The 25,760-nt window shown below is 43.7% G+C and overlaps 1 protein-coding gene across 4 annotated transcripts in view; it reads right to left on the bottom strand.

Annotated features, from left to right (window-relative positions):
- PNPLA7 (patatin like phospholipase domain containing 7) overlaps positions 1-25,760 on the bottom strand; it is a 269,446-nt gene that overhangs the window by 175,840 nt on the left and 67,846 nt on the right. For all 4 annotated transcript variants that reach the window (XM_014519499.2, XM_025203018.1, XM_014519500.2 and 1 more), the window contains 3 exons: positions 23,405-23,502; positions 19,726-19,884; positions 1,246-1,324 (listed from right to left, as the gene is read on the bottom strand). In XM_014519499.2, the coding sequence (XP_014374985.1) occupies positions 1,246-1,324; positions 19,726-19,884; positions 23,405-23,502 (336 nt within the window). The remainder of the gene's footprint in view (positions 1-1,245; positions 1,325-19,725; positions 19,885-23,404; positions 23,503-25,760) is intronic.

Below are 25,760 nucleotides of genomic sequence, written 5' to 3'. Positions count from 1 at the left end.
AGTGGACACAAATTTCCTCATTATAAATCCTCACAAGTTTCAATTCGATAATTGTTGTGACAATATTACAAAAAGCAATATGTTTTTCTAGGGGTTTTTAAAGAATTTATGCAGTATAAGTAGTCACATTTGTGAACTGTTAAAAACAGCTTTATGGATTGTTGCCAACTGCTGCAGTCCCAGTACTGAAACGGATCTTTCTCTGAATGATCAGGAAGGTCATCATGACTAACAGATCTCAAGAAGTGGACAAGCAATTCTAAGTGGAGATAAGGTATTCATAGCAGAACACTTTGGGTAATGCTGTGCTTTGGCAAAACAGAATAGGTAAGCACTGGAACTGAAGCCAAAATTCATCCCCCGCACTCACTCCCCTGTTTTATGCATTTTTACATCAGCTACAAGTGCTATTATAAAAATCCTTTATCTTCTGCTTGTTGCAAAATGCAGCAATCTGCAAAGAACCCTGGATGTTTAAGAAAAGGTATTCTAATAAAAATGAGTGACTTTGATCATACGTTGCAGGATGCGTTTTTGGAAACAAGTAACCACACACTTGCACTGTACAAATATCACATATCTTCCTATGAAAATAAGTGTAAGCTAGAAGGAGTGAGAAGTGTGCAGATTTCTATTGCTTTTGGACATACTACTCTTTCATATAAAGCAAAGCACAAAAGCTGTGGCTCAGACAACAGGTGATAGCAATGAGCTGTTCTCCAATTATAGAACAAACTCAATATTGTGCAAGGGAGATGAGGAGAAATAATTTCCCTCTTCCTCTGTGTGCATTTGGACTACAGTTTTGCATGACTATTCACCAATGATACAAACTCCAGACAGTTCCTCTCTCTGGTGAGCTTCCCACGGAGGAGGGGAAAATGCCTAAACTGCCCTTTTCAACCTAACTTTTTATCCAAATCATTAGGTGCTCCTCACATTCATTGCAACTGGGAATTTATTCTCCCTGTACCTCTGTCTGTATGGTCACTATTGTAACCCCCATTTTACAGGTGGGGACATGAAGCATTGACTGATGAAACCACTTGCACAGGCTTGGAATTGACCTGGAACTTCCAACGGCTTCAAATGACAAGATGCAGTTTAATATACATCTTAACAACAATCCATTGTCAGAAGTATACAAGGATCTTGGCAGGATTCCATGTGCTTGTAATGAATGGCAAGTAATGTGGACTCTTTTTTTTCCTGCCATGTCACCCTTCACTTCATGAAGTGCACTTACCTGGTCTCCCTGCCTTGACAACACAGTCCCAGCAGTAACATGATGCAGGGTCACTCTGTCATCCAACAATGAGGGGTTCTAGGGAGGGAGGGGGGAAAACAAGAAAAATCACAAATGTACCATTTAGCACATCTGTGCATATGAAAAAAGATATGAAAATGTAAAGAAGTAACCATTAACACAGGAACAATCACTGACAGGAAGGTTATAAATCCTTTAGCCTTTAAGTTAGAGTTGCTGGTTTAACTATGAGTTCAAGAGCCATTTTCATACATATGCCTTAGCTCTCTTCATTTAAATACACTTACAAGTTTAAGGACTTTATTTTGCTCTACTGTTGCCTTGAGTACTACCAGACTATGACTTTTCTAAGTACTGATATAAAAAACATGAAGTGGTTGATCTCATCAATGAAAACATGGTTAACATTTCAATATCCAAAGAATACTGTAGTAAAGAATTTTGAATGATTACAGATAAAGTTGAGTTTTGCATTTTCTGAAAGTTTAAGGCCAGAAAGTATTGCTAAATTAAATTCTGTCTGACCTCCTGTATAGGTCATAGGAAAGAAGGGCTAGAAGGGACCCCATGAGGTCATCTAATCCAACCCCGGTTAAAGGCAGGATTATTTCCAACTAAACCATCCCAGCCAAGTGTCCATCCAAACTGCTCTTGAAAATGTCCAGGGATGGAGATTCCACAATTTCTCTAGGTAGCCTGTTGTAATGCTTGACAACCCTCACAGTCAGAATGTTCCTCCTAATCTCCAACCTAAATCTCCCCCCTGCTGAAGGTTGCGGCCATTGTTCCTAGTCCTGTCTCCTGTGGTCACAGAGAAAAGCTCATCTCCATCCTCTTTATAATCATTCTTCAGGTAACTGAAGATTCTTATTAAAACCCCTCTCAGTCTTATATTTTCCAGGCTAAATAGCCCTATATATATATTCAACTTTCTCTGCAATTAGCTCATTAAGACTCTCATTGTAGGCTCATTTTCCAGTCATTTCAGTGACCCTCCATTAAATGCTCCCTAGTTTATGTCTATCTTTTTTTAATGTTAACCCCAGAAATGGCCACAACATTCTAGTAATAGCCTTGTCACTGATAGGACCAGTAAGAAGAGCATCACCTACTTCTACAAGATCCTCCAAGGATCACCTTAGCCCTTTTTGCCATGGTACTGCACCAACAACTCATATGTTGAGGCAGTCACCTGTCATTACCCCTAAATCTTTCAGGTGCAAATGGATGTATTTACACGAGACGCTTAAGCACAGTAGACTAGTTCTACTGCGTATTAGTGTGTCATGGCAAAAGCCATGATATTGCACTAATGCACAGTAGAATTAATCTACTGTGCATTAGCATCACTTAAAAGGCATGTGCTGGTGCTACTGCGCAGTAGAGCCGGTTACTGCACATTTAGTTAGTACCAATTATTACAGGTACTAAAACTTAAGGCGCAGAAACCACGGCACATTAATTCATGGGTAGACACGTGCCCACTGGTTTCCAAGAAAAAAATCTTGTACCTTAGAAGCAAAACCTGCATTTCTGGGTTACAGGTGTATTATCCTGCATTTGGCTGTCTTACAATACAGTGTTGGAGGACCATAACTTAACCAACCCATTCCAGATCACACTGTAACAGTAATGTCTCTCTCTGTTTCCTATCTGTATGTCATTTTCAAACTTTACCAAAGATTTTATATCACCTAAATAGTTGATTATAATATTACACAGCCTTGGATCAAGAACAGCTATTTAAACAGTCACACTCATTGAGATCTCTCCATTAGCAACTACATTTTGACATCTGTCAGCGAGCCAATTCCTAATTCAGCTAATGCGTGCTTTTTAATTCTGTATAATGGAACTTCTTTAAACAATGCGTCATGTGGTGCTAAGTCAAAAGCATTTGAGAAACGTAAGCACACTAAATCAGCACAATTGTCTTTATCAAGCAGACCTGTTATCCTGTCAAAAAACTATAAACAGACTTGTTTGACAATACCTACCGTCCATGAAACCAGGCTGCCTAGCATGAATTCTATTTTTACCCTCCAATTCTTTGTTGATAAAGTTCCAAATTAACCTTTTACCAGTGGCTGACATCAGGCTAAGCTATCTACAATTCCCTTGATCATCTCCTTTCGAGTATTGATGCAATATTTTCAGTCTTCCAAGTACCTAGAATCTATGAAGGGTGGTTCCAAAGAGGATGGAGCTGGACTGTTCTCAGTGGTGACAGATGACAGAACAAGGAGAAAGGGTCTTAAGTTGCAGCAAGGGAAGTTTAGGTTGCATATTAGGAAAAACTCTCAGTAGGAGGGCGGTGAAGCACTGGAATAGGTTACCCAGAGAGGTTGTGGAATCTCCATTCTTGGAGATTTTTAAGACCTGGCTAGACAAAGCCTTGGCTGGGATGATCTACTTGGGTATGGGTCCTGCTTTGAGCAGGGGGTTGGACTAGATGTCCTTTTGAGGACTAGTCCAACCCTAATTTTCTATGATTCTATGCATGTTAAGAGCGTTTCTTACTCATTTCACCCACTTTTAGAAAGATGCATTTAACTCAACATTAATATTTATAGTAGTCAAAGTGTCAGCAGTTTTTGCCAGTAAAAGTAGGCTAAAATATTTTTACAGGTTCTACTATAATATCTGATTTTTATTAAGATTATTATTTAAGATTAACTAAGGGTTCATCTGAAAGGTCCCAATGTATATCCTGTAACAGATGGTTATGGGAAAAGAAAACCATTGGACAAGGCTAACAGGAAGTCTGCATTAATTCCTATGTTTGTATTTGTGGAAGCAGACAGAGCACTACTTAGCCCACTGAGTGACCTTGAACAAGTCACTCTGCCTCGGTTTTCCATGTATAAAGTTAAAACAGAAGATTGACACTGACCTGCAATGTGGAATCTAATGAGGCAAAGTGCTACAGAAGAAATAAGAACAGTTCTTTACTATTATTTATTAAAATTCTCTGCAATCACACTAAACAAGCGTTGCTCAATATTTCTTCTCTCTCAACCTACTTGACAGATCAGCTGGGAGCACTTTGATAACTGAACTGAATGGTGCCCTTTGCATCTGTCTTCTCTGAAAGTGTCTCTTTTCTGCTGAAAAACTTCTTGATAACCTTACAGGGAAACAACTTCATGAATTGTAAGACATATTCCTGTACCTCTTCCTGAAATGCCACACCTGGAGGGAAATAGTTTGCTTTTCTCCTTCATCCCAGTAATGGGACCTTCATAAGTGCACCAGACTGCATGTTGGACTGCAAAAGTCAAACTCAGAGAGAGCTTTCAAATCAAGCCAAGCACCACTTTTCCTAAAACTATAGAAGCTAAGGAAGGAGCTACAGTCCTCCCAACTCTCTCCTGGGTATTTCTTATTAGAAAAAGTAGGAAGTGGTTGCTCCATATATCACATTCTCTTCCCTCTGGGAATGTGCCATATCACATATCAATATTAAATAATCATATGAGACAGAAACGTGTAACAAAGCTGTAGCAGACACCCTTGACTGAGGTACACAGAGGACCAATGGGGTAAGTCTGTGTATATGGTTGTCACTTGACACCGACAAATGGCTGAATGCAGTCTTCTGCCTGGTAGTGTAAATCTACAAGTATGGGCACACAAACTAGTTACTTGCCAGATAAGGTAGGATGCAAACCTACAGCATGCCAACTACTCAGCATGTCCATGAGCAGTTACTGCAATTTTTCCCCAAGGTATAGGTAGCATAGCTAACCCAATTTACACCGAGAGATAAGTTACCCTGCATTATCACATAGTAAGTAGGTGTACAGAAAGCTGACATCCCAGCTTACTCTGTAGTAACTTATTAATGTGTTCATACCATAAAAGGCAGATTCTGCCTCCTTATGCAGGTCTGTTGGTACACTCTTGTATAAAGAGACCAATTTAAATCAATAAGAATAAGGCACTATTCAGGTAAGTAAGGCAGAATATGGCACTTAATGACTAGCCTCGCCACAGCAGGAAATGAAATACAGGAGGGATGTTAATGTTTTACCATGGTAATTGTTGTTCCAGCTTGCTCTGTATATCCAAGACCTGAAGGAGGAGTGCAATTTAGGAAAGTTTCATTTTATCAAATGAAAGCAAGCAAAGAACAACAACAACAACAACAGACATGCTATTCCCTATAGGTAGGAGATGGTCAAAATATTTGATTAAACAATATTTAATAAAAAATGCAGTTTTATTGAAATTGAGCTCTTTCATGGAAACAGATCTAGTTCAAAGAAGTTTTTGGACAGGAAAACATAAAATAATTTTGTGTGCGTGTCATTTCAATTGATTTTTATTTTATAATAACTTATATTAATATATTTGTATTTAACATTACATATGGACATATTTAAGATGGCAGTATCAGAGTCAAAATTATGTTTTAAATGCTAATGAAAAAACATTTTAATGGCCTGAAACTGAAATATTACAGAATTTGCCTTTTATGGGAATTTCTTTGATGTTGTACCTTTCATTCTAATTCAACAGAAAGAAAGTGATAGTCTGTCAGAATTTCCTTTGAAATGGAAATTCCCATTCCCAACAAGTCCTATCCATGAAACATGATTATCTGACTTTTTTTTTTACTTCAACAGGACTATTACCATTGCTATTTCAGGGGACAGAAAGGGCCAAAATGGATCAGATCTGAGGACTACACAGTCCAGTACCTAGTCTCTGACAGAGGCCAATACCAGAGGCAAAACACTCAGACTAGGAGTTCTGCTCTAAATATTTTTTTTTGCAATAAATATATAAATTAAAATATACACAGGGTTCACATTCATACAGTGCCCAGTTCATGGGAATAGCTCCTTGGCACTATAAGAAACAAATAATAAATTAAGTGATAGCGCTGCATGTTGGAGAGGAAAAACACTATCTGCTTAAGACAAAAATCAGCCAGCATAACCCAAAATAGGCCTTCATGGGTCTGGCTGAATAAAAGTAGCAACCAGAGGACTAAGCAGCAAAATGATGGTGTTCATTTTGAGAGGAGACTTCTTTTGACCTCAACTATTCTAATCAAATTTGCATCTATGTATAATCACGGGCATCCTAATTGAACTCGAAGCCCCAGAGAGAATAGGGAAAAGCAAATCATTCCTCTGCTCCTTATTAAGATTATTCTTTTTCATTTAAATGGCAAGATCATTACAAAACTCTCACAGCTCAAGCAAGAACAGTGTTCACAAAGGAGGACTTAAAGTGACAACAAAGCACCATATTTACTCAAATAGAAGATGACCCTGATTATAAGATGACCCCCCAGTAATTAGATTCTATTTCTAGAAAATGTATAAGTTTGTTATATTTTTACAGATACAGAATCCAATTACTGGAGGTCTGCCTTAAATTTGTGCCCCTCCCACTACTACAGCAAGGAAAATAAACATGGGGGTCAGGTAGCCCTTTCCTTCATGCTTCCCCCCAACTTTTTCCCTTGGCAGCCCTTTCCCCCTCTCCTTACCATCAGACACTGCTCTCCCTGGAAGTGAGGAGCAAATTTAAAAACGATAACCTTGAAATTAAACATGGGTGTAGCAATTTGTACATACTACCCATGCACTGAGTTTATTCAGAATTGATGCATGTTACCTTTTTGTGAAACTACTGAAAGTTTTAGCACAGGTATTCCATAAACACAGATTTTTCTTAGGCATCTATCACCATTGTATCCAAACACAACCTATCTGCTTAGATCCGGATTGGGTTTCTGAACACCCTGGTTCCTTAGCAAAATCTGACACTACAAATGAAAACCAGATAATTTATTTTAACTTCCATCTCTGCATTAGATGCTCACTTGAGAGAATCAGGTCCATACAAGAAATCACAAACCAGGGGTGGGCAAAACAGCAGATCCAGCCAGTGGCTCAACTCCATTTCCCATCAGCCCCTGCCCACACTGCTTGGCCCGGTCTCCACAGAGACTCCAGGAGCAGCAGGGCCATAATGGCTTCCAGGGTCTCCATGGAGACTGACCCAAGCAGCACTGGCAAGGTGCACAGCTGGGCAGGTAGCTATGTCCAGGGCCGGAGGTAACAGCATGGGCTGCAGCCAAGGCAGAGCCGCAATCTGCTGCTTGCATGTCCCTGCCCGAACCCGCACTCGTAGCAGGGGCGTGCGGGCAGCAGACCATGGCTCTGCCCCAGCTCCGGTCTGCACTGTTATTGCTGCAAGATGCCGGCCGGCGCTGGACCCAGCGCAGATCCATGCCCAGCTATGCACCTTGCCAGCACCACCCAGGCTGGTCTCCATGGAAACCCTGGGAGCACAGGGCTGTGACAGCACCAAGCTGTCATGGCCCCACCACTCCTGGGATCTCCATGGAGACTGGCGTGAACAGCGCATGCAGGGGCTGCTGGGAAATGGAGTCTGCCACAGGCCCAATCCAGCCCACGGGCCAGACTTTGCCTGTACCTGATAAACTCGTATAATGATCACATTACTCTCTGCAGTGCAATGAATTTCCAATTTCACTCTAGAGAGTTAATATCAACTGAGCTTACTGGAAAGGAACAGAGAATATTATACTCATACCCTGGCTACCAGGCAAAAAAAAATTATTTTTTCAAATTATTATAAATGTAATTATTTGTCATACTTAAGCCTACATACATCCTATTACCCAAAGGATCTTGCACACCAAGTTTAATTTTGGTTCACCTTCAATAAAACAGAGCTATAAAAACAAACATGTTCCCCAGTCAAAGAAATAAAAATGATCCAATTTCCTTACAACTCCTGAGGCAGACATACACACTTGCTTGCCCTTTGATTGAGGCCTGCATGGGGTCTCGGCTTCATTCCTAACACATTCATTGTATGGTTTTCTAACATACAGTTAGACACTGAACCAGGCGATGCCAATTATTTGTGGACAAGTAGAAGGATTATATTTAGATGCCACTTAACTTCACTGCAAATGGGAAAAGTAAATTAGAGGCAGATCTGCACTAAATGAAATCTGAGCACCTAACAGCTTACTCTACAGCTCACATTCCACATACATTTTAATTCCACTCTCTCACATCCACATCAGGAAAATAAAAACATCAATCTCTTACCATGCTCTTCAAAAATATCCTGTTCAAACTATGACTCCAGGAAGTACAGCATGCATTAAATCACCAAAAATAGAAGTCTTCTCCCTTTTGAGCCCTAAACGATTGTGCATTACAGCTGTCTTAAACAGCCTCTGTGTTTCAGTGGTAAAGTGATCCCTGCATACAAATATATTTTAGTTTAAGGACTATTTTACTTCTGCCTGTGCAGAGACAGCTGCAGAATCAAGGACTCAAATTTGTAAACTGCTTTAAGTGATTTCAAAATCAGAGATAAGAACTGCTTCAGGTTGTAAGGTTGAGAATATTCATCAATAACCTAAATGGTATGGGTATTCCAGGGGTATATAGCCAGGAAATTCAGAGTTAAGGTTGAACCTAAAAATATATCCAAAACATTATAGTTCAGAAATGCAGAGTTATAGTACAAAAAACAATCATGACTATCGTGAACTATATTTTTATCCACTCCCGTCCCCATGATATCATGACAAATCTTCCCTCAAAGAAGCCTGGCTCCACTCTTTGGATAGTTCTTGGCGGGGTTTCTGTTTTGGTTAATTTTGCAAACATGGGCAGTATCCTAAAACGAGCAGCCTTGGGGCTCTGATCCCACTGAGAACTAGAAGGAGGGAGGCAACCTATTTTAAGCAGGCCAGCTCTTTATGAAATATGATTTGCTTAGGTATATGGTCCTACCAGACACTGCACTTGTTACCCACAGCTACTGACGTATATTCCATTATTTACAAGCCTTCATCTCATTTGAAAAGGAAGAAGCATCGGCTCCCAACCAAGAGCTAAATTCAATCAAAAGAAAAAGAAATAAGGCAGCCTGGTGTTTGCTTCACAAAACCTAGATACACAGCATGGAAACTAGCCCTTTTTTCTCCTATTGAATTGGGCCCCATGCTTTCAGCATAGTTGAATTTATCCAGCAGGTTCATTTTTTTAAATTATACACTGGGAGAGAAATTATTGTTTTAACATATCAATGGATATAATTAAACTGGATAGTCTTGATCTCTGACGTCACAAGAACAATAGGAGGATTTAGTTTTCAGGTGATGATAATAGTTTGAAATGCTGGAAGTGCACTTTTTCTGCCTTAACATCAAAATGGCAAGGCATGTTAGAAATTCCAAAAGAGAAGTCAAGGTTAATCGGCAGAGCTAAATAAAGCCTTCCATAAATAGAAGCGCACAAGGTTTATGAGGCCTAAACCATTCAATTTTGCCCTTCCTTCCCTTTCCCCCCACTCCCGCCCCAAACACTGAGGTGATGTGACGTGCATTCATTTTAGAGCCAAGAAACTGTAGCATCTAGCAGAGGTTTAATCTGCAGAGCTGGACTGCATTAGACTATTAGCTACTCAAATGAATTATTCTCTTCATGTAAACAATGCCATTCACTCTCCAAGCTTCCCCCCCCCCCCCGAAAGATGACCTGAAAACAATTGCCTCAAAGCAACTGGTTCAAAATTAAATTGCCAAAGGTATTTATTTTTGTGCTTGTGAAAGGATTGCTTTCAGAGTGCTTTCCACCAAAAAATCTCTCACTGGATTGGTATCTTGAATGTAATCTTTTAAAAATCAGATGCGAGGTATTCCGGTACCATGACAGCAGTAGCAGTGAACTCAGCTACCCTGTAAACACCTCTCTATCTACACAGAGTAGTTAATATGGCAAACTAAGGTGTAAATTTACAATACACCACCTACACTATCTGTACACTATCTCCCCCTGTGGACTCTCTTAGTTCACACAAAGTGGAATTCCACACAGTGTAGATTAGGAGGTGCTCACTACATACGCCCCGGTAGTATATATTTACAGTGTACACATGGGAAATTAATACATAGTAACTACTGCACCATACATTCATAACATGGCTTACTTGTGTGTAAACAAGTCCCAACCTTCAGGCAGACCTTGTTAGCAAAGGAAACTGTTAGCTTTGGAGTTTATTTTTTATTTTTGGAGACCAAGAACTAGAATACAAAAACCTTAGATTACTTTGCTGAATACCTCTGACCTGGCTGAGACCTGTAGCTGGTATGACAACATGATATATTACTGTTACATTAGAATATTATTTGGTATTTCAGTTAGAAATGTAAACCCTTAAAAATCAGGACATTACAATATTAAAACTTTTCGGAGTGAAATTAATTTGGGCATGATGGACATAGCTTGCATATTCCAGCCTATTCCTTTTGGAGGTGTATCTTAATAGATCCACTATTCAACATACACTGCAAAAATGAAATTCTCTAATGTGTTCCACTTACAGTTCATAGAGAAATCATACAATCGGGGCTCGAAGGGACCTCTGGAGGTCATCTAGTCCAACCCTGTGCCTGAGGCAGGATCATCAATACCCAAATCATCCTGTACAATCCATAACCTAAACTCTACGTAAGACTACTGTACAACCTGAGACAACACAAGACATAACACCTTAACTACCTTAGGTAAAGCAGGAAATCATGGCAGCCAGTACTGTGCTTCTATAAAAGGCTGTTAATATCATTGGCAACACTTAAGGGGTGCATGCGGGTGCACATGCACCCCCCTGAGATTGGCAGTGCACCCCCTGTGAAAAGTGCCGTCGATGCCTGTGGGCGGTCGCCACTCGCCACCCTCCCCCACCGCCAACACCACCGGCAGCATCTGCGGGTGATCACCGCTCAGCCCGCCCCCGCCACCAACACCACTGCAGCTGCCTGCAGGAGCTCCCCGCTCACTGCTGCCACCGACACCACTTCTGCCTGTGGGCAGTTGCCATGCCCCCCCCAGCCCCCAAGGCACGCATCATTCATGGCTAATATATTGATTGAGAGATCCCAGGTAGAGGGCCATGCCCCCCCATTCCAAAGTTAGGCAAAAAAAAACCCAACTCAGAATCCACACCAAACTGACCATGTGATAAAATGCCTTCCTGACCCCAAATATGGCAATTGGTCTGACTCTGAACTGAGGGGCAGGGCCTTCTAGCCAGGAACCTCTGGCTTGGGTCCCGGCAGAAGCACTGGCACACTCTAGTCAAAATCTCCATCCTTGGCTGCAGTCAACACCAAGTGCCTCTGAGGGAGGCTGAAAAACATCCTGACGTAGCAGAAAGAAGGGCTGGGGGCAACAGACAATGCCCAGAAGCATGGGAAATACCCACAGCAGAACATAGGTATAGCTATGCCAAGATCATCCAAATGGCTGTCCAGTTTCTTCTTGAAAACCTCCAGTGATGGCGAGTTCACAGATTCCCAAGGCATTATATTCCACTGCCTCACTATTCTAACAGTAGTTACTTCACTGCAACTTCAAACCATTGGTCCATGTCCTATTCTCTATAGCAAGAGAGAAAAGGTGTTTTCCCTCCTCTTTATGGCAGGCCTTCAAGTATTTGAAAAAAGCGATCATGTCCCCTCTTAAGCACCTTTTCCACAAGCTGAACATGCTTAGCTCATTCAGCCTCTCTTCATATCACTTGCCTCCTTCTGGACTCTCTCTAACTTCTCCATGCCCTTTTTAAACTGTGGAGCCCAAGACAGTACACATTCTCTAGATGAAGCCTAAACAGTGCTGACTAGAGAGGCACTATCAACTCCAGCATCTTACACTTACCGCTTCTACTGATGCATCCTAAAAACACATTTGCCTTTTATGCAGTTGCATCACACTGCAAACTCACTGACTCTGTGATACACCAAGACTCCCAGATCCTTCTGCACAGTGCTGCCATCCAGTCAGGTATCACCATTTTGTATTTGTGTTTTATTCTTCCCAAGGTATAGCAGCTTGCATTTGTCCATGATGAACTTCATTCTGTTAGCTTCAGCCCAACTTTCTAATCTGTCAAGATCTTTTTGAACTGCACTTCCATCCTCCAATGTGTTCACAATCTTTCCCAATCCTCCAATGTTTTCACAATCTTTCACAATCCACAAACTTGCTCAAGAAGCTTTCTGTGCCAGCATCCAAAATCACTAATAAACACATTGAACAGTACTGGCCCAGGACATACCCCTATGGGACTCCACTCAAAACCTCCTGCCATTCTGACACAAATCCGTTAATAATTATCTTTTGCTTGCAGCTATTGAGCCAGTTATCTATCCACCTTATAGCAGTTTTGTCCAGCTCACGTTTTTCCAATTTGTTTATGAAAGGTCATGTGGGACCTCATCAAGCACTTTGCTGAAGTCTAGATACACTATATATCCATGGCCTTCCCTTCATCCACCCAAGCAGTTACTTTGTCAAAAACAGAGATCAAGTTTGTTTGACATGAATTTACAAAGAACAAATCATGCTGGCTGCTTATGAACAGCCTTTACCCCTCTACACGTTTGCAAATAGCCATCCTTAGGTTATGCTCTAGTAACTTCCAAGATACTGAGATGTAGCTAACTGGTCTGTAGTTTCCCAGGTGCTCCTTTTTGCCTTTTTTAAAGAAGGGAACTACCACTGGCCCTTTTTCAGTGCTCTGGTATCTGGACGGTCTCACGTGACTTCATGGGGATCATTGCCAAAGGCTCCAACATCTCCTCTGTCAGTTCCTTCAGGACCCTGGAATGAAGTTCATCCAGTCCTGCTGACTTGAATTCATTCAGACTCAACAAAATCTCTCACTCTGTCTTTTGTTATCTCATCCTTCAACTTCCCCCCCTTCCTTCTCCAGATAATCCTTAGTAGGTGACTAGCTGCAGCTTAATTTTTTTGTGAAGATTGGAGCAAAGTAGCCGTTAAGCAGTTCCACCTTCTTCTTCTGTTAATTGTTCCCCTGGTTAATTAACAGTTGACCCACAACTTTCTTGGTCCTTCTTTTCTGACCAACATACTGATAATAGAACCTCTTCTTCTTGTCCTAAACCTCCTTCACCAGGTGCAGCTTGTTCTTGATCTTTGCCTTCCTGATTTTTTCAATGCAGGTTCTTGCTATTTCCTGGTACGCTTCTTTAGTGACCTGCCCATTCTTCCACTGCCTGTTATGTTTTCCTTTCCTATTTGAGGCATCTTAAAAGTTCCTTGTACAGCCACGTTAGTCTCTTGCCATTCTTCCTGTGCCTCTATAGTGTCAGTACAGCGTCTTGTTGAGCTTCCAATACTGTGCCCTTTAGAAGCTCCCAGTCCTCCTGGGTGCCTTTATCCCTCAGTTGATTAAGTTTACCCCACCATGCTTATTAACTCCTTGAGTTGGGTGAAATCTAGAATCCTAATTTTGCTGACCTCGTGCTTGCTTCATCTCAGGATCTGGAATTCTATCATATTCCAATTGCTTCGTCCCAAGTTGCCCACCATCTTCACATCCTCCACCAGTTCTTCCCTGTTGGTCAAGGCAAGATCCACAATAGATGATACCCTAGTTGTATCCTCCACCTTCTGAACAGAAAGTTGTCCTCCACAAAAGTTAGGAACTGGCTCAACATTTTATGTTTTGCTGCACTATTCTTCCAAAAGATATCCAGAAATTTGAAGTCTCCCGTTAGTAACATTTCATAATTTCTGGATAGGTTTGTCATGTGCTTGAAGAGTGCCTCATTCACCTTCTCTTCCTGATTAGACGGCCTATAACAAATCCTCACCATTATATCAGTACTACATCTTTCACATTTCATCTTCACCCAAATGCAGTTTGCTTTTCTGTCTTTTTCCTCCTGAACCAGGGAACAAGTATATGCATTTTTGGCATACACAGCAACATCACCACCTTTTCTCCCAACCTTATCCTTCCAAAACAGAGTGTAACCCTTGAAGCTGACATTCCTGTCATAAGAACAATCCCACCATGTAATATTAAATCAGGTCACAGTTAGGGGTCACAGTTAGGGATCTACTTCATTTACAGTTTTCGCGGACACTGTGAAAAAAATGTTGTCCATAACTGCAAGGACAATGGTTGCGTTGGCCACAATTTCCTGCGAAATCAACCTAAAAAACCTCCCAGCGTATTAGTCAGACAGTACGCTGTTTTAGAATGTCCACAATACAAAGACTATGCAACAATCACTGCAGCCATAGATCATGCGATTAAAAGTTACTGTCTGCTAGTGACAGATTAAGTGAAGGCACCAGTCAGTGAAATGAAAATGTTTCTATTAAGGTTATCATTAATTAGCATTTCTAAACTTTTTGTAGAATGCTACATACAATAATAAAATATGATTATATGTTACAATTCATGTTGTATATGTTTATATTTCTAATATATTTAAATTTAGATTTAAATTTAATATTTAGATTTATAATATGGTAAATTATGATATAATTTACTTTCCACAGAATTTACTATTAAATTATACAATATATGCCTCTCTGCCAACTAGTGGTGAAGGGCAGGGTCACTAGGAAATGCCTGTGAAACTGGCAATCAGAGCTGCAACCAAGCCACAAAAATTGCTTCGTCTCACCGTAAGTTAAGTAGAACCTAGTCGCAGTTCTTTTCACAGGCTGCAGTTTCCGATTCATCTTGTTCATTCCCCATACTTATATTCATATACATGCATCAGACGTATTTTGCATTTTGAACTACTCGCTTGCCTTTTGTACCACTTGTTGCTGTCCTGTAAAACCACACCACAAAATCCTGCAAACCAAACACCCATATTTAGGACCCTGCAGTCTCCTGTTCCCTGGCTACCTCCTATGGCAAACTCCCTCTCTGTTTGCTGCCCTCTGCTTGCTGGGGGCTACCCTTCTACAAGGCTGCCTAGCCTAGCGCTGCCACTCAGTTAGTAGGGCTATGCGAGGCTTCGGACAGAGCTTCAGATCTAGAGAAGCTTCGGATGCTTTGGGGTCCGAAGCAGCATGTCTGGGTTGAAGCGCTGCCTCGTTAGGCTTCCTGAAGCAGTTCGGAGCTTCCGAAGCACTTTGGAGCTGCCACGGAGATCCCGCCATAGGGCATAAAGGGGGAAAGAATAAAATATCTATAACATATATGTTTTTTGTCCGATTTGGATGAAATGTTCAGGGTGGTAGACTCTGCAGAGAGCATGAAGCCTGCCAAGTTTCAAGAAGATTGGTGCAGGGGTTTGGGGAGAACTGCACACCAAATTCCTGAAAGCAAAACTCTTGTCACTTCTACATGTTACACCACAGGTCGGTCAAAACTGCAGGGCTGGTAGCTCTTACTAAGGCCACAAAGCCTGCCAAGTTTCAAGAAGGTCAGTGCAGGGGCTTGGGGGAACTGCCCCTCAAGCTGTGGACAAGCAAAACTCGTGCCATGGGTGATCCTGTGTGTGTTAAGGCACAGCGGGATGACAGCTGCAGGGATGGTGGCCCCTGCTGTGGCCACGACGCCTGCCAGCTGTGGAGGAGATGGGTGCAGGGGGGCTCTGGGGCCCTGCACCCCTATCTGCTGACAGACAACCTCGTGCCATGGGTGCTTGTGGGACTGACTGTGTCCGTCTTGGGGCGGGGAGGGGAGACACTACTGCAGGCCTGGCTGCTAAATTGCTGTGTTACCAGTTACCAATCAATTAATCAATCATGTTTCACTCAGGGACCAGCTCAATACAGAGGACTAAGCTAATGTAGCCAGTTAATTGCCAGCAATTAGCACCTACAAAACCAGGCTAAGGAGAGGAAAGAATCAATAAAGACAATCAACTGCCCCAGGACAGACACAGTGAGTCCCACAAGCACCCATGTCACGAGTTTTGCCTGTCACCAGTTAGGGGTGCAGGGCCCCAGAACGCCCCTGCACCAATCTCCTTGATAGCTGGCAGGCATCATGGCCGCAGCAGGGGCCACCATCCCTGCAGCTGTCACCCTGCTGCACCTTAACGCACAGGGTCACCCATGGCACAAGTTTTGCTTGTCCACAGCTGGAGAGGCAGTTTCCCCCAAACCCCTGCACCAATCTTCTTGAAACTTGGCAGGCTTTGTGGCCTCACCAGGGGCCAATCCCCCTGCAGTTTTTACTCCCCTGTGGTGTAACACACAGCTGTGACATGAGTTTGGCTTCCAAGAATTTGGGGTACAGTTCCCCCCAAGCCCCTGCACCGATCTTCTTGAAACTTGGCAGGTTTCATGCTCTCAGCAGAGGCTACCATCCCTGCAAGTTTCATCCAAATTGGACAAAAAACAACAAAGTTATAGATATTTAATTGATTTCCCCCATTATACCCTATAGCCAGATCTCTGAGGCGGACCCAAAGTTTCAGAGCCTCTTTGGTCAGATCGAGGAGGAAACCCGGTCTGGAGCTCCGGATTGCATCACGGCCATCTGAGGCGGCTGGATCCGAAGCTGGATCGGATCGCTGCTGACTGGCACAGGCCTATCAATTAGCTAAACCAGCCCCACACAGAGCAAGCCCTATCACTTAGTCACTCCAAAAGGGGGAAAAGTGGGACACACACACAGACACACACACCCCAGGGGAAAAGGAAAAAAACCAAAAAAACCCCAACCAGCCCCACCCCGCAACACACACACACACACACACACACACACACACTAAGCCAGGGGTGGGCAAAATATGGCCCATGGGCCAGATCCAATCCAACAAATGACTGAATCTAGCCTGCAGGTAGGCATCCACCAATTGATTGCATCTGGCACATGGCTGCCCCAAGGCACTTCACATGGGGTTGAGTCCTGCTCACAACTGCCAACAGTCCCAGCCAGTGCACACAGCTTCCCAGAGAGGCTGCTCCCAGCATAACTGCAAATGCCCAAGTACTGCTCAGCTCTGCCCGCCTCCAGTGCCTCCTCCTGCTATGCCAAGCCCGAGCACAGCAACAGATGCCCAGCCAGGCGGGGCGAAAGCTGCAGCTGGGAGGCTCCTGCCCAAGAACACAGGGCTCCTGCTACCAGCTCCAACTCCCAGCTGCCTTCCACCCAGTTGGCTGTCCGCAGGTGACCATTCACTGCAGTAGACAGGTGAAGTAGGTAAAAGGCAGCCTGATGATGAAGCTGGAGTCCCTTACACTGGGGCAGGAGCACCCCGGCTGCAGCTTCCCTCATCTGGCTGAGCATCTGCTGCTGCCTAGCACATGCTCCCACAGCTTCCCTGCATTACCTACTGCCTTGAGTGGTGCAGGAGGGGTGGGGGCAGGAGGAGGAGGACCACTGCAGGTGGAGAGAGCCAAGCAGTACCTGGGTGGTTGCAGCAGCCGCCCCACTAGGAAAGTGTGCATGCTGGCCAGGGTTGGTGCTGTCTGGCAGGTGCAGGTGGGAGCACAGTACAGGCTGCTCTAGGTGGGAGAAGGCAGGGCTCAGCCCCACATGGAGCACTGCAGGGGTAGCCATGGGCCAGATGGGAAGAGGGATGGGGTGGACCTAGTGTTCTGTATTTTCAGTTTTTACCAATTTTCACTGATAAATTACCTGGAGGTTGGCTGGAGCCACTGCCTGGGGGCACAGGGCTCCTAGCTCTGACCCCAGGCAGGGTGGGAGGGGCCACGGGAATTACTTCTGGGGTGGGCAGGTCCCAGCTGCACCCCAGTGGCTCTGACTGCAGCTCTGCCCTGGGTGCTGGGAGCTATGAGCCCTGCCGGGAAAGCCGGTGGGAGAGCCTGGACCCACTTCCTGCGGTGGGTGCTGCACCCGGCCGCTCTGCACGGGCCCATGGGGCTGGAGCCACTACCCTGAGGCACAGAGCTCCTGGCTCTGACCCTGGGCAGGGCAGGGTGGGAGGTACCAGTATCAATGCTGGGGTCAGGTTCTGCCCCTCCTGCATCCAGCCACGCACCACTCCCCCGTCCCCACAAAAGCCAGGGCAGCCCGGCAGCAGGCAGCTGCAGCAGGGGAGAAAGGCATGGCACAGCATATCGGCCACTCCCAGGGCTGCAGCAAGAAGGAAAGCGGGAGAAACAGTCAATGGGAACGGGGCGGGGGGCCATGGCTCTTGCTGCAGTGTGCACCCCAGGAGGGTTGTGGGCTGGGGGGCTACACTGGGCTCTTCCTGGGGGGCGCGTGCTCTCAGATCTGCGCATGGGATGAGAGCAGGCTGCTGCCCACCCAAGCACTGGGAAGAGTCCAGTGCTGCGACTAGTCCCAGCCTGTAGCAGCATCCTGCTCTTGTCCTGCATATAGATCTGGGGGCACACGCTCCCCAGGAAGAGTCCAGCGCAGCCCCCCAACCTGCAACCCTCCCGGGGTGCGTGTAGCAGCAAGAGCCATGGCTTTGCACCCCGCACCCACTGACAGTCCCGCCCCGCTTTGCTTCCTGCTGCAGCCCCCAGAGAGTCCGACAGGCTGGACTGCACCCCTCCCCACTTCCCTTCCCTGGTCCCAGCCTTACTTCCCCCTGCACTGCTGCGAGAACATATTATTTTCCCCAATTAAAACCGATTTTTTTCTTTTCTTCCTTTTATCCTGATTTCAACCTGATTTTTATGTTTGGAAGATAAACCCTTAACATTCCTGGAATTTTTTTTTTTTTTTTTTTTTTTTTTTTTTTAAATAAAAACTGAAAATGTGGAACACTAAGCAAACCGCACCTACACCGCCTGGGCAAGTTCTGCTGCATGTGCCCCCTGCCTCAACAGCTCACCAAAACATGTTAAGTGGCCCTCCAGCTGAAATAATTGCTCACCCCTGTACTAGGCAAACAGTCTAACACCAAAGCGAATAGCACAGAAAAAAGCCTCTTCAAGGCAGTCCCACACCTGAGCTGATTATCCTAGAGCAACTGCTCTCTGCTTACGGTTCAGCTTACTCTGAGAACTTCACATTTTTCAATTTTGGTTTCTAAGCATTTAAGTGTAACCTAAGCATTATACCACAGTGATTTTTTATTTTGTTTTACAAATTAAGATCTATATACTGTATATCATTTCAAGAAGTCTTTGCTTAGTCTAAATCTATTTGCTAGTCTCCTACACTTATGCTAGCACAAAAGCAGCATATATAAGCCCTTGCTTTCCTTTCTACAGGTGATTTTTGTTATTTATAATTGAATATCACATTGCCATCTAGGGGCACTCTGGGAAGGAAATAACCATATACAGCAGTGGCAGCTGGGGGTTATAGAAGAGATAACATTTATACTTTTTCTATACTTAAGTTAAATTATCAATAAATGGACACCTGTGACAGTGGTTACAATGAGAAATTGTTTCTTACTCACCTTCAGGAAAAGCCCTTGAGATTCCTAAACCTCTGCAACTTCAAAAGCAAAAATAAACTAAAAATGCTGCCAACTATGCAGTAAGCTGTATAGTTATACAATCAGATCTGTTTCAATCCTACTTCCAAATTGAAGAGGCTCAGAAATAAAGGGACTCACCTCTTGAGCCAGTATATTGCCCTCCTAAGGGGCTTGCAGCACATTAAAAAGCAGTTTACATTTTATTGTCCATGCAGAATGGAATGAAAAGCACAGCTAGGTCATTTATCCTTTACTAACTTACATCTAGTTTCATCAAGGTTAAGAGGTCTTTCTTAGCGGCTTCAAAGATGGCATCAAGTTGTTTGCTGCTACAGGAATCTGGCATGGCCAGATCATGCTCAGTGTAATGGAAAACCGCTGAAGGAGTTTCTGTCACCGTCACAGTCTTCTTCAATATAGACTGAAAAAAGCAGAGATACCAAATGTTATTTGCATGCTGCAATTAGCATTTACCTAGCAAAAAAACTGCCTCATAATCTTTGCTCCCAATCTAACAAAACCACTGAGCTAAAAACAGAGAACTTGGTGTTTTAGTGAAATAACTGAATTACTCATCTGGCCAGCTAGGGGAAGGAATAAGATTCACATTTTTCTTTTGAGTTCTTTTTTACCCAAATGCTTCACAAATTAGGCAGCTGCTGATTTGATGGAATTAAGACTTATTTAAAACAGTAAAACGTGCAATTACACTTGACACTGGAGTAATAAACCCAGAGAAATGACTGTCCAGGGAGGCTGGAGAAATATCTCAGAAATTATTCCAAACTTCACCAAAGACATGAGTGTAAAACTGCTTTCTAGTCATTGTTCTCAGAACACAAGATGCTAAATAGGATTGGCGAGTTTAGTCTTTCCAACCAAAGTACAGAAGCACATGCTAAAAAAATTCCAGCACTTTCTGGCACATTCCCTGCATTCTGTAATCAGAAAGCAGACTAGTGTGCAAACATGATTCTGAAGATAAACCCAGAGATTTCAAATGGGAATCCAGGGTAAAAAAAAATTCTAACCTGTTATAGTCTTGCTAAGTTTTTGTCAAGGAGAGCTACGCGTCCCTATGCCAAAGAGAGCTACGTGTCCCTGCAAGCCGATATTGGTGGACAGCTGGAGACCCTCTGGGTTAAAATCCATGGGGAACACAGCACAGGGCACACGATGGTGGGAGTCTACTACAGACCTCCCACCCAAAGTCAAGAGCTTGACCAGGAGTTTGCCAGGAAATTGGCTGAGGCCACACGCTCCCGGTATATGGCTGTCATGGGAGACTTCAACTATCCAGACATCTTGTGGGAAGAGTGCTTGGCTAAATCCGAGCTGTCGCAAAGCTTCCTCTCGTGTGTGGATGACCTTTATCTGACTCAAGAAGTCTACAGGCCAACGAGAGGTAAAGTGCTGCTTGACCTGGTACAGGGAGGAGTTTGCCAGGAAATTGGCTGAGGCCACACGCTCCCGGTATATGGCTGTCATGGGAGACTTCAACTATCCAGACATCTTGTGGGAAGAGTGCTTGGCTAAATCCGAGCTGTCGCAAAGCTTCCTCTCGTGTGTGGATGACCTTTATCTGACTCAAGAAGTCTACAGGCCAACGAGAGGTAAAGTGCTGCTTGACCTGGTACAGGGAACCAGGGACAACCTAATCAGCAACCTAACGATCGATGGGAAGCTGGGCGACAGCAACCACGAGCTGATCACCTTCACCATCCGCCGTAAAGCTAGCAAGTCAGTCAGCAATACAGAAGGGGCAGGGGCAGGGTGTGCGTGCATGTGCGCATGTGTGTACGTGTGTGTGCGCACATGCACATGTGAATAGGCAGGGGCAGTGTGTGTGTAGGCAGGAGCAGCGTGTCTGTAGGCAATGGCAGTATGCATGCGTGCAGGCAGGGGCAGAGTGGGTGCGTGTTCGTACGGTGAGTCCCTTACGTACACTCACCATACACATGCATCCCCCTCGCACTGCCATTCACGCAGACTCCCACACACACCCAAGCCACCCTTCCCCTACACACCCCCTACAAACCCCATACCCACCCACACACCACGTCTCCACACACAGCCACATGCTCCCTCACCCCACATAGCCACACCCACAGCCCCCCACAAACTTGTACCCACCCCCCCAGCATACAAGCATAACACTTCATTTTAAGCTATTGTGCAATCACCCTTTTGTGCACTACACAAACCCATGTAAATCAGGGCAAAAATATTTTTTTAATCAAATTAATGTTTTAAACGTTCACTTTTTAGAATATAATTTAGTATTTTTCTGGTTCCAGAATGGCAAAACCCCTTGCTGAAAGGAGTAGTTCTAGGGGCAAGGGGAGGAACTTCTGGTAGCAAAGGGCAGGGGTTAGGAGGAAAGACTTTCAGTCCCAAGATGACAACCAGGGGGCAGGGCCCCTGTCAAGGGGCCCGGCTACCCATGTGACCTTTGACAGCTTGCCAAAACTTGGTAAGTGGCCCTCTACCCAAAATAATTGCCCACCCCTGGCTTAAGGACATAAGCAGACAAGGTTCTTTGGGTAGATGTGGAATCTTTTATTAGACCAACTAAATAGTTGGAAAAATTGTTCTTTGCAAGCTTTTGGGCACAAGCACCCTTATTCAGCCACAGGGAGAGCTTGTTGGTATTTTGTGCACTCTCCTGGGTAGAACAGAAGTATAAGCCCATATGCAAAATGCAGGTCTGAAAATGCTAATGTGTGGTAAGGAAGATCAGTAAAAAGCAGTCTCAATAGGACTTTTATGCCATGCCTCAGTCCCAGATTCTTTGGGTGGGACTATGAAGCCATTTTAATCTATTGGGTAGCAGCAAGTTTAAAAAATGCGCTAATGCAAAACAACTGACTACCTATCTATAGTCTGAACGTCTGACTTCCTATATAAGAACTGGACTCTGATGCAGCCCTTATGTAGCAATGTATCCTTTCTATTAGGGATATAAGCAGTTAAATGGTAATTATAATTATACTATTTAATATTTACTGTTTACCTCCCAGCTCAGGGCTGCCCGCTGTTGGGGAAGCAGCTACGGCAGGGGCTGCCTGGGAGGCAGCTCAGATCTGGGTTAAAGCATCACATAACCGCTGTGGTAGGGAGGTAACTAGCAGTTACCTGGGGGAGTGCAGCTGGGCAAAGTTGTGTGGCAGAGCTGGCTGGGCTTAAACAGGAGTGAGCACAGCAGCAGGGCTGCCATGGGGTGCCTCAGAGACAAGCTGCACTGAACCGGCCCCTCCCCACTCCCCCACAGGGGCTATGGGGGGGCGGGGGGGGAGATGCCAGGGTCTGTGCAGCCCATTTCTGCTGCGCTGAATGGCAGCCACACCACTGTGCTCACTCCTATTTAAGCCCTGTGGGTTCTGCTGTGCAATTTTGCCCAGCTCCACTCCCCCAGGTAAACACTAATTATCTCCCTGTCGCAGCAGCCATGCAATGCTGCAGCCCAGACTCACACTGCCTCCTGGGCAGCCCCTAACAAAGCTGCTTCCTTCATAGCGGACAGTATCAAGCCAGGGATCCTGCCAAACCCTGCTGCCCTGCACTGCTGCTGCTGATGCCGCTGCCTGCCCACCCCTGCACATTCACTGCATAGAGCCTGCTGCAGCCACGGGCTTTAGTCCCAGCTGGCAGTGGAACTCACCACAGTCCCTCATTTCACCCTTGGCCCCAGCTCCCAGTGCTGCCCTGCCCCTCTGCCCTGGGACCATTTAATTGATATAAATTAGACAAAGTTAAACAGGTAATTTTTAAACAATATTTACATCCCTACTTTCTGTATGTGCAAGGACACTGCTGCAAAGTAACAGAAAGGAAGTATTCAATCACTGACTTCAAACAAATCCATTAGTCAGGTGAATGAGGGAAGAACAAAGAAGGGAAGGAGATAAGTCTTTGCCCAATCTTAGGTAAAGCAGAGTTACCTTGCCCACAACAGGACTAGCAAAAGCTTCATCAGGGAAATGCACTCTGGCTCGCTCATATGCCATATCCATGTCATATTTAGCACCACTGGAATTACCTGTAAACAAAATGAAGCACTTTTAAAGGCACTCCCATCATCCCTCTATTGCTCCAATGGTTTCTCCAAATACCTGTTCATTAGTCTCCTTGAGGATAGCAGATATTGCAGAAAACCACAGGCCACTGATTTCTCTTCCTAAAATGAAGAATTGCACAGAAGCCAAAGAAAACACAGCCGGATAGTTCAGTTTATTTCACAGGTTCATAGACTTAAAGGCTCACAGAGACCATGAGAGGATCTAATCCAGGGGTGGGCAAAATGCGGCCTGTGGGCTGGATGTGGCCCACCAAGCCATTCTATCTGGCCCGCGGGGCCCCTAAAAAAATTAGAAAATTAATATTTATCTGCCCCTGGCTGCCTGTCATGTGGCCCTCGATGGCTTGCCAAAACTCAGTAAGCGGCCCTCCGCCTGAAATAATTGCCTGCCACGATTCTAATCCGACTTCCTGCAATGCACAAGACCTTAAACTTCATCCAATCCCTCCTATGTTAAGTCCAAGAATTTGTGTTTGGCTAAAGCAAATCTTCCAGAAAGGCAGCCAGGCTTGATCTGAAGACATTAAGAGTTGATGGTTCCAATGGCTAGTCAAACTCCCTGTTAAATTTCAAAGGGAAATAAGGGACACGTTTGTGCGTAGCTTCCAGTCATTTATTCGTGTTATGCCTTTTTCCACTCAATTAAAGACCCCATTAGTATTTTCTTCCCAGGAAGCTACTAACACCACCATAATCAAGTCACCTTTCCATCTTCTTTTTTTAGCTTGTTAAATACATTTAACTATTGAAGCCTCTCATTGTATGTTTCTAGCCCTCCAATTATTTCGAGGTGTTTTTTTGTACCCTCCAAAATTTGTCAGCATCTTCTTTAGAATGCAGACACCAGAATAGCATACTGGATTCTAGTACCAGTCTCACTGACGCAACAAAAAGTAAAAATCACCTCCATTTTCCTACTTACTACTTCTGTTTATGCATCCAAGGAATGCATTCACTTTTTTTTTTTGCCACAGAATTGTATTAGGACCTCGCGTTCAGCTGTTTACCTAAAATGACCTCTAAAACCTTTTCAGTCGCTACTTTCCAAAATACAGTCAATAAAGCTTCCCTACAGGTATGGAGTGCATTCCTTATTCACAGGTATGTAACTCTGCATTCCCAGAGAACTAAACAGCCTGTAGCTATGCAAATCATTCTGCCTGCCCTATTTAAATGCTACGCAACATTTAACACTATTCCTATGGAATTCCCATTATGGAATTTCTCTAGTTTCCTAAGAGACCTTCTCAGGCCAAGTCTTTTGGGATTGCTAAATCCCAATTATCCAGATCTGCTGATTTTAAAAAGTATTCCTAGCAGATTATACTTAACATTCTCTCAGCAATTAAGCACTTTCTAGTCCCTTACCTTAAACATGATGCAAATACATCAACCTGTGCCTTTCCAAATAAGGAACATGAACATTTATCGAACACTTTGTTCTTCCTGCATCTTATTTACAATCTTATCCATTTCCATCTAGAAATGGGCCTATAACATCCCTAGGATTTCTCTTGTTCCTAATATACTTAAAAACCATCTACTTCTCGTCCTTACCATTATAGCCAAGGAAGTTTTGAACTTTTCCTATTAATGAGCTCAACTTCAGAATTTCCAGGTCATAGAGTGCTATAGATATATATCTATATATAAACCATATATATGAGATTGTGTTTCATTTTAATCACAGAAAAATGTGGATTTAAAGTTACTTTTTTTAAACCAAAAATTAGGGATTTATTTAAATCAGAGAAAACCAGGATCCCTGTTGATCATACATTACTTACTTGTTTCTAATTTCTGCCTTCACTTCACTACTGAACCTGAATGGTATGCGGCCAAAGTTGTATTTAACCTTCATTGTGGAATCACTGTTTTTTGACATTTTCTAAACTGTTCATTAAAACTCCCTATTTTATTGACATTTTTTCTATTTTTGCCTCGTACTCATCCTCAGTCTAATTTTCCTTTTCTTTAGAACATCTCTTGAAGAAGTTATCTGCTGTTTGCCATTACTGAATCAAGTCAGGCCCTGACTGATCATTGGCTCTCAGGCAACTACCAACTTTCAATCCAGCCATCCACTCATTTTTTCTATCACAATGAAATAAAAATAGTCAAATCTTGTTGGATGCAGTATCTTTTTATGGTTGAAAGTCACCATCTATAATAGTTAGAAAGTCTCAAAATATTTAATTACTGGTCACATATTTAGTGCG

This window comes from Alligator sinensis, unplaced genomic scaffold (assembly GCF_000455745.1).
Source record: "Alligator sinensis unplaced genomic scaffold, ASM45574v1 scaffold235_1, whole genome shotgun sequence".
Lineage (NCBI taxonomy): Eukaryota > Metazoa > Chordata > Crocodylia > Alligatoridae > Alligator > Alligator sinensis.
The sequence above is the reverse complement of the archived record's forward strand: the minus strand, read 5'-3'. Positions and strand labels throughout refer to the sequence as shown.